The 10,115-nt window shown below is 45.0% G+C and overlaps 1 protein-coding gene across 1 annotated transcript in view; it reads right to left on the bottom strand.

The window, feature by feature from the left end:
- LOC135902648 (nose resistant to fluoxetine protein 6-like) overlaps window positions 1-10,115 on the bottom strand; it is a 56,552-nt gene that overhangs the window by 25,559 nt on the left and 20,878 nt on the right. The window contains exon 2 of the mRNA XM_065432865.2: window positions 1,244-1,452. Within this exon, the coding sequence (XP_065288937.1) occupies window positions 1,244-1,452 (209 nt within the window). The remainder of the gene's footprint in view (window positions 1-1,243; window positions 1,453-10,115) is intronic.

Genomic DNA, 10,115 nt, shown 5'->3' with positions numbered 1-10,115 from the left:
GAATCATTCGACTGAGACGTCAAGCGCTTGCGTATGCACCTTTAGCAAGAGACCTGGCACGTAGGTATTTTTTTATAGGTAGAACAAGGGCCGAGTCACTATAGTAAAACGTCACTCGTAATATTGCAATGACTTCGGAGCTGTTACAATGGAAGTCAGAATTCCCGTGGTTGAATTTCGCAATTTTTGTACGATTAGCAGTGATAGGAGTATGTGAGATTTATTCCGCCAGTGCATTAGCTAGACGAATACAAATAGGAAAACTTGATTGCTAAATGGTTTTTTTTAGTGTTCCAGAAGAACAGGAGGGCTCTGAGCGACGCCGTAGTGTTGGGCTCCGGATTAGTCCTCACCGTGTGGGGTTCCTCATCGTGCACCCGAAACACAGTACATGGGCATTCTTGCACTCCGCCGCTGTTGGAGTGCGGCTGCTGTGGGTGGAAGTGAAACCTGCCACCACGTGCTCAGCATCAGGACGCCACATCCACTGAGTGACGCTGGCCGGCATTAGGAAAACTTATACATGTTTAAGTAGGACAGCCCAGTCTTCAGTATAACGAAGAAAACATGTTGCAGGTTTTTTTTTTTTTTACGTGCCAAAACCCCGATTTGATCATGAGGCTTGCCATAGTAGGGGACTGCGGAATAATTTTGACCACTTGGGGTTCTTTAACGTTCCCCCAGTGCACGGGGCACCGGCGTTCTTTTTTTTTGCATTTCGCCCCCATCGAAATGCGGACGCGGCGGCCGGGATTCGATCCCGTGACCTTGTGCTTAGCAGCGCAACACTATAGCCGCTAAGCCACCGCGGCGGGTATGATGAATAAAACGCGTTGACTAACGTACATTGTATCTGTAATCGCTAAAGGCAACTTTGCGGCAAGACACAATGCTTCTTTCGGGTTATCAGTACCTGTCACCCAGAAAAAAAGCAGCATTTTTTACTTTGAATGGGCACCAAATTCTGCTGTAGTTGAAGGAAAAGCAAGAGGGACTCAATGCACACAAAAGTACGCTGGTAGCGCCACTCGCCTTCCACGAGTTGCTTGCAGCGGCAGGAGTATTGTACAGACTTTGGCTGTCATCACGCCGGCGCTACTTCATTATTAGCTGTCAATATTTAGTGTCCGTCTCCAAGACTAAGAGTCTCGTGAATCACGCTGACCGTATTATTAAGTTCTAAATATTGTAAATTGGCCGTCGCAAAATGTTGCGTGATTGAATGTCCACAAGCAGTACTTACCGTCAGCTCTCCAATCTCGTGGAAGCGTTTGATGAATGCCTCGTAGTACGCTGGCGGCAGCATGTAGAACAGCGAACAGTACTGACCCTTGAAGTCCAGCTCACCGTCGGACAGGTAAACGCGCGTGCGCAGGCACTGGTCGTAACCTCCCATGGCCACGTACGTTCCCTCCAGAGCGTTGCTCGACAGCATGGCGTTGGACAGGATCACTGCGCAAACAGCGAGCGGCTGTCCCGTAAACTGATATCTCATTGTAACCATGATCTTATGATTTAAAAAAAATTATAAAGGGCAATCAAAAAGAGAACCTCTGTGACGCCATTAACAGCGGCGCCTATCCCTCTCCGTCTAACGGCTTCCTCAAAGACTCATTTAGATGACTCGGTGCTATCGCTTGTCGTTGTGATTTAGTTGTAGTACCGTAAAGCTGCTGTTGTCTTTGAGGTTTTACATACATATGTCTGTGTGCCCTTCTATTTCACTCGAGCAGAGTTGGATTGTGTACAATGCCCTTTAAAACCACTACCTCTTATACAAGATCTAATATAGAACCAAGATTTGTTGTAATGACGATCACAAGGTGAAAGAAATACGCTCGCACTAGAAGCCTTTGTACGTGTACATACACATTAACTACGGAGGTTGTGTGACGTGGCTGGGATTAGGGCATAAAAACCATAGCAACTACCACTGTACATTCAACGGCTGAAGAGTTCAAACGACATCAGACATTTCCGTCTGCCATACGGAACGCGTTTTTCATGTGATGGAATTCGTCGTACCATATTTCAACACACTGGAACAGAAAGGAACAGAGAGACTAATGTGATCTTCTTGTCAACGTAACAGACATGAATCTATTTCTGAATGCTGCTGGTGTTTCAAAAGCTGGGAGCAGCTGTTGAAGCTTTGTGAATAATATAGACAGGATATCTTTCGTATGCGTTTACGAGCACGCAACTCTTTCAGAGACAGTTGTCGTAAAACCGCGTCGGTAGATATTTTCCAGCATGTACTCCAAGTGGGAAATCCTACGCCTGTGCATTTGTAATGAGCGTCTTGGTTGGCGCCAATTTACGCGCATAGACCGGGGGCTTCCCCGTCCGGTGAGCGAGCTCAAGTGGTCTTGTGTTAATGCAGGGCTGCGGTGGCATAACATGAATCCAGAGTCGAGGTATCCATTAATCTCGGTGCGAACTTTTGTTCCCTCTACAAGAAGACCCTCGGGCGTTTTTTACTCGCTTGATTTCTCTGACGTTCGTTATGACCCTGGGTACGCCACTTGGCATGAAATATCGCGTGACGTTAGAAAACAAGATGCCGCATGCGGTAACTGCATGTACAAAAATAAGTAGCGGGCTGTTTGCCGCCTACGGAAGCTTCATGCATTCAACTCTCAAGTGGAAATACCCGGAACCTCGTCCAACGGCGATGAACAGGTGGGTCCCGTCACACATACACCGCCATATCGCCTGCCTAGCTCGTCATTTTGAAGGAAGCGGATATCGTTGGAGGTGACATCGCGAGTGACGTGTTGCCTTCCCACCAGATGACAGAACGTTTGCATGCTTGTGTCGCCATACAGAACAGCACGGCCACACCGGAAGCGCCATTATGCGGGAAAATTTCTCTCATATCGCGTTATCAATCGCAAAATTTATAAGACTTGCTGGTGGGTTAAAATTCCAACAGTGCGCCCCCCAACTCAAGGCCTCAATCGACAATAGTGTGTCGCAGCGAGAATTAACATTGAAGCGGCAATAACTCTCGCAAAACCTTATCAATGGCGACAAGCGCACAGGGGCACTGCAGATGATGCGGACACGCTGCTACCACCTACGGCGGATTGCTCCCTATGGGTTTTTCATACCATGCCACATTGAAAGAATAGTTTCTGGGAATGCTGGGTGTTGGCTTCTCGTGGGCTCAAGACCACCCAGGTATCGCGTGCTCTTCATGTTTCGGGTGATGAAGCCTGTAAGTACTGGGACACCTCAAACAGGAAGCCTCCTTGGTTTTATAAAAAAAAAGATTTATTTTACATGAAGGCATATATTCATTGGATCCGAAGGCACTCACTTATTGTTTATTTCCGTTTAATTTGATGTTAAATAAACTTATCTTAAACTCGCGAAATAATGAGCTTTAATGATTTAACTTTCCCAACGTAGGTCTGCCTAACATGGTCATTTCTTTCTCCAACATGAGCGCTACCAACGATGTCTTGGTACATGGTGAGGTTTCATTTGTAGATGCTGTTAGGTATTAGCCGGTCTCCTTGGCTAATAGTGTGTCCGTCATCACTGTTGACTGGTGTCTGTTCTAACGAATAACTTCAGCTTAAGAGGAAGTTTTAGCTCCCGCTGCCACTTATTCAAATATGTGTAAAACGCAAAAATGCTTTTATGGGACAACCACGGGGCCGATTTTATTGAAATTTGTTGTGATTCAGAGAAAAAGTTCAATTCTAGTCACTCGAGGAAGCAGAACTTCAATTTAGCATCTGATTTTTAAAGAAATATTTTCGAAAATTTTTAAGGTTGGAAAAATATAAGCATAAGGTATACACATTCGTAAGCCTGCACCAAAATTAGATATCGCAGTTCTGTAAAATTGCATCCTTTACAGCATATAAACTGGACAAGTCTGATATATGAGGGCACAGCTTACCTGAATTTGTTACAATGTTCACAAGGGTTTCGCAGAAGTCCCACTCACAAATTATTCGCACACTTCAAGGGGATTTATAACACATCAATTTTGTCCGCTCTAGATATTGACACGCGTATATGTTTATCGGGTGACCACGTTTCACCGCCTAAGAAATGTTATCGCACAGCGCGGGACGTGCCTGCGCATGTATAGGAAGTATATGGAATTTTATCGATGGTTCTATCCGCTGTCCGTTGTTACCGAACCTTGTGTAATCTGATTGCACGTATTAGCGACGCGAATGGTGTAGAACTTACTGGAAGACACGTGGACACCAGCGATTACTCTGGAACGCTCAATGGCTCGTGTATAAAAGCCCATGCGCTTGATCGGCCGGTCAGATTTCGACGATCGCCAAATGTGTTCGGGGCTATCGTAGTGCTTTAAGTGTAGCCTGTTCTTGTGGGCTCAGGCTCGTCCAATAAAAGTTAGTTTTGTCATTGACAGTATTGATACAGTCTTCTTTACAGTCACTACCACGTGACAATGTTATTAGGTGATACAGTTTAGAATATTGTGATATCATTCTCATTGCTGAGTTACAGCGTTGTAAGTTCGATACTGCATTTTTCATTAATCTAGCAATTTTCAATAATATTTAATGCAAAGTCAGCGGCCTCTATAAGATATCTCTTACGGTCCTTAGACGTTAACTTTTTCTTTCAAACGCAATAATGGTCATCACGTTTGGGGCAGTGGTTGTCGAGAAAAACGACATATTCTTTCCCATGTATTTAGATAGGAGTGCCGTGAGCTAGAACTTCATTTTAAGAACATTTTGCGATTACAGGTTCTGGAGCTGAGCTGACGAAGCATTTTGTTCATAAAACTTATTCGCCATTTAACGGCTGCTTTCCCTTCAATATTCAACTCATGATTGGGGGGAGCTTGCTCTTATGAAGCTCTTACCCTGAGCTTGTACTCTCGCAGTTATTCTTACGGTAGAACTAATTGCAGGAGCACTGTCACTCTATCAGATGTCAGGACTACTCAGCTTTACGACTGCCGCCTGTTTGCACAGATCGGACGCACCACCCAATGCTTCTGGGCATCTACGTATCGCAGATCCGTCTGCAGCTCTGTGCCATTATAAGACGTTGTCCCATGCATCATTACTACGCCATGCCCAAAATACTGACATGTAAGGATTGTGCCTCGCGGAGAACAAGACCTGTTCTTCGCGCAAAAGCAGAGGGAACGTTGTCGCCCATTCACGTTCTCTAAAGCTAGATTCGCAACTGATTCGCATTCTGAAGCCAGTCCAGCCCTAGTGCAGAGATAATTCGATGCATTCAGCACTTGCATTTGGCGTAGAACGAGTCCTTGAGTTCTCGAAATTCCTCGAGACCAAGTGTATATAAGATGTGTACGTCACCTTGAAGGCGACAGAAAGTGATACACAAAAAAGTCATGAAGCCCGAGTCAACGGGCTGGTGGTGCGTACACAGCGCCCTTGGAGCAGCTCTATTTGTGATTGCCACCGCGCTAACACAAGGCCTGCGAAGAATGGCTCCTCTTCGTGGAACGACAAGCCATGGTGGTGTTGGCCGCGCCCACTCGTGCATGCAACCCCTTGTATTTTGCACAGGAGTCCAAGTTGAGCTTGGGATCGGCGCATCCAACTTGCGTGCACCATTCTTTTGCTTGCGAAGGCCGCCATTGTCAGATGGAACGCGAGATTTCCCCATCGCGTTTCGTTTGCTCTGACGGCACGAATTATGAAACGAGTCAAAACAACGCGCAGTCCTAAATCACTTCCTTCTCAATTATCCTTAGTGCGAAATTTCTGCGTCTAGTGCTTCGCTGTAAAAAACAAAACAAAACAAGGCAAAAAAGAAGAGAATGAAAAACCAGCAACAGGTACCTTGACCGAGAGCCACATACATTTAATGCGTAGCGTTGTGTATTACGTGATGCTCCCGAATGCTGCGTTAACTGATCCGGAGCACCTACGCTTAATGACCTTTAATAATTTCTGCGCAGCCAGTTATTGTTGCTTAACTTTAGTTAGAAGCCGTTGTCGTCCCTTCTTCGTAATCTCAAGTGGTCGTAATCTCTATATAGCTAGGCACTCACACAGTAGTGTGAATAGCAAGATTGCTCGCCATTAGGATGACCAACTTTTAAATTTTCCATATTACGACTAAAAAAGGTTTCAAATGATCAGATGACGGAACTCCGGGAGCAATATTCATGTAGAGTTTTCGGCGACACATATTGCTACCTGGGCTCCTCAAGATTGTACGATTTCTCGAGTGCTTAGTTATAACAACGTGTAATAGGCATATTAAAAACTACACGCCTACTGTAGTATAAAAAGGAAGGGAAAGGAAGGAAAACGCAGGAAATGGCCATTAACAAACGCAAATTAAGAACTGTCACACAAGTTTTGTGGTGGGAGGCCATAACCTTTAGCAAACAGTGAAATTATTCAAGGAAACTTGAAGTCGAATTTACGAAGATGTTCCTAAGTGCCCTTGACCATTCGTCAGCTGCCTTCGCTACTATATATCAAAGAAGTCGAATGCACGAATTCAATATTATCAGCTGTTACAGCAACTGTTTGCGTCGATCAGGGCTCCCCATTGACACGTATAGTAAGATGACTTATGTAATGTCAGTCCAAAGTGCGTTGATTTGTACATATCTGCGCAGCATTATAACAAAATCTGTTTTGGATGTTTGGAGCTCCTCCTTTGTCACAACATCTGTGTATGCGCTGGCTTTCCAAAAAGGAAAACAGATAATTTCAGTGACGTTACTTTGGAAAACAACCACTAGCACGCTTCTGCGTATCACCTATCAGTTCTTGCTGCTCTGCTACCAGAATCCAGGCCCAGAGAGAAAGAGATAAAGACAGGATGGCAAGAACGTTAATCTTTTCAGACAAATGTTGACTGATGAACTTTGACAAAAGCTGTGCCAGTGACTGTCAGTTCATAGCAGAATGCGGACAGATTCCTGGCAGACATTTCTGACAGACAACCGGGTTAACGCGGTCTGGAGGGAGACGGGCTGGACGTCGCACCGAGGACAGGTACACAAAAGGGCCGTATTCACAAACACATTCTCACGCTAAACCTGTCAGATACTAGTCGATAGTAATGTCGGACATGTCAGTGAAGGCGGCCGGTCAGTGGCACAGAGCCCTTACGAATAAAAAAGCTTTGTAAATTCAGCGTCAGCTTGATGCTCTCTTGACATCAGCGATAGACCCACGTCGCACTATCAGCCATTACAATACGGAAAGAACAAGCGGCCGGAAATGCCACTTGGTGTACCGCCTGCCATAAGGCGGCGCTACTGAAATGACATTGCGCAGCGGGAGAGGTCAATTGGCACTGGCAGCATATTTCGCATATTTGCCATATTGGCTTCATTGGCAATGACGAGTGCCGAGCCCTTTTACTGACCGACCTATCTCAGGCTTATGTAAACTGCTCTGATAAGTCATTTTCTTTTACAGTGCCCTACTTTCAGCCGTCCTTGCTTCGAGCTTTTGAGCAAGTTTGAGCTTTTGAGCAACCCACAAAACAGCTGTGGAATTGTTTTTCAGCCATGCCCGAGTCTCGTCTGTAATGTTCCTCCTCAGTCTGCGTGATGGGCTGTGCTGTGCCGGCATTATTTATTTTCATTCTCTTGTTCTCTCCGAGTAAGTGAACGTCTTGTACCTCTCAGAACATCCTTAGTGACGCTTTTTGTCGGTGATTTTGGCGGGTGTTTAATGTTTCACAGAAAAAAACTCTTTATGCTGAGAAAAAGACTACTGTGTTGAGCTGATATTTACATTGTTTTCTGTTCTTTACTCTGTTTCACCGCAAGTGGTTACTTTAAACGCCATGGTGCCCGATGTAGCTTTCTTTTGTAAAAAAAGAAACATCTTTTCAATTTATAAATGAATAAATAAATTTGCAAGGTGTATATAGCAGAATTCAACCTTTTCAGTCATATTACCTGAAGTGGTGGACTTTACTTACAGTATATCTTGCAGTTTCGAGGTAACCTGGGAAAAATGTTCACTAATAACTTTTTTCATTATTCACCTTAGGATACAGAAATTGTGAATTCGAGGCCAAGCAATCCTGAAATTACGTCTGCTTAGCAGAAATCATAAGACTATCATTCCCTTCGGGATAACGGCCACATAATCTGCCAGAGAATGCATCGGCGTTCCAGTTAAGATTGTTCCGAACTGCTAAAAGACCGCCTTTAAAATGTTGACTGGAACGCCAGTGTATCCACAGGCGGGTGGTAACCTGTTCTTTTATTTATGGCTGTGGCTACTTCGACTTCGTTCAACTTTTTCGAGTTCAGCTCTTAATGGCCCGTTCCTGTGGCGAGCGTCGGCGTAACCGAGCGAACGAGTACAACAGTGAAAGATGAAAAAGCGAACGCGGAGCGGCAGGTGAAAGACGCGAGCCGGGAACGGCGGAGACCAGTGAGAGCGGCCCCTGCGGTGACGTGCGCGCGGGAAACTGATTTTAGGCGGACCCGCCCGACAGTTCGATGCGTACTCGTATCCCGTCTCAGCCGGACCACTTATTTCGTACTGTGGTCTGCTCGCATCATCCGTGGCTCGCGCTTGTTTGGCTTGCTTGGTGTGGTCTCGTTCGCTCTTTCGATTTTCATGGTTCGAAATTGTTTTGCAATCTGCTTGTATGCGCGGTGCAAATTGCGTAGTACTTTCCAATTGGCACCAGCGATTACACTGGAACCTTCTACGAGTCATATATAAAAAGCGACGCGCTTGATCCGCAGATAAGATTTTCGACGATTGCCAACTCTGCTCCATGTCTCTCATAGATTATTTGCCTCAGTATATCGCGAAATTGAAACACGTATAGGTCGGCGTTCAAATTTCGCATTAGGTAGCATCGTAATCGTCGGTGAATTGTTTACAAGTACATTAGATGGTAACCTGTTCTTTTATGAATGGTTGTGGGTAAAGGTTTGTCCGACTTATACGTTAAAACGTTATATAACGTTATATAACGTTATATAACGTTATATAACGTTAAAACGTTATACGTTAAAACGTTAAACGTTTTTACAAGTACATTAGATAGATCCGGCGGTTTTCTTTATGGAAGTGTGTCCGACGTATCTCGTGGGTTTCGGCCTGTTTCAGCATACGTGCACGAGAACATTCATTAAAGATTCGTCCAATGGAAACCTTACTATGTCTTTATGGTGCGCTCGACCATCTCAAAGGTGTGGCGGATCCATCAAGATAAAACACCTTCACAAAGCCCACAACGCCGCAGCTTCACACTACATTAGGAATACAGCGGTTAGAACACGCACAGAGCTGTCCGTCATGCTCGCATACCTTACCGTCATCACGACCTTTGGGTAGGATTCTGCGCAAAGGAATGGGAGAATCCACGTGCAGTAGCTCACTTCGATGGCAGTCATTGCCAGCGCGGCTGAAGGCTCGCTTTTCTAACGGCGTTTAGAAGTAAGTCTGGTCGTTATACACGTCATAGATGAACGGTTATAGCAGTAAGTGCGCCAAGCGCATATTCTCCTTCAAGAACACCTAAATCAACAAAATTCCTGTGGCCCAAAGAGTTGGCAGTCAGTGGTCAATATTTCAAGAAGCAGCTGCACATTGCCCCTGTTGGCGTTTCGGCACAACTTGGTGTCCACTTCTCGAGCATAGGGAACGCAATAAAGAGTCGCAAGGAACAGCGAACCTACTGCTGTGGTAGATAGTTTTTTTTTCGCGAAACAATAAAAATGCGCCCCACACTGAAATGAACTTAAAAAAAAAGGAATGTCTCAAAAACTTCTTTAAGAGAACCCCAAGAGGCATCTGGTACGCGAGCAAAGGTCGATGTCACAACCAGGCCGAGAAAGTGTCGAACGAGGCGGAGCTGCAACATTTCAATAGAATGTATATGTGGGCTACTTTGTATTTCATTCTCGCGAATAAAAAAAGAAGCGTTGAGCGCAGGAAAGACGAGATACGAAGGAATGAATGAAATACTAACTAGCCCACCAGTCCATCCTATTGCAATATATTTCTGTTACACAGCACTCTTTTCCACGTGAGCGCTGGTGTTGTGTGACACTTTATTCGTCTTTTTCTTGAATGCGTCTTTTGCTTGAAATTTGCTTGAAATGCGTCGCAGACTGTCATACAATATTTCTCACCTTG

Source organism: Dermacentor albipictus, chromosome 1, assembly GCF_038994185.2.
Source record: "Dermacentor albipictus isolate Rhodes 1998 colony chromosome 1, USDA_Dalb.pri_finalv2, whole genome shotgun sequence".
NCBI classification, from domain to species: domain Eukaryota; kingdom Metazoa; phylum Arthropoda; class Arachnida; order Ixodida; family Ixodidae; genus Dermacentor; species Dermacentor albipictus.
The sequence above is the reverse complement of the archived record's forward strand: the minus strand, read 5'-3'. Positions and strand labels throughout refer to the sequence as shown.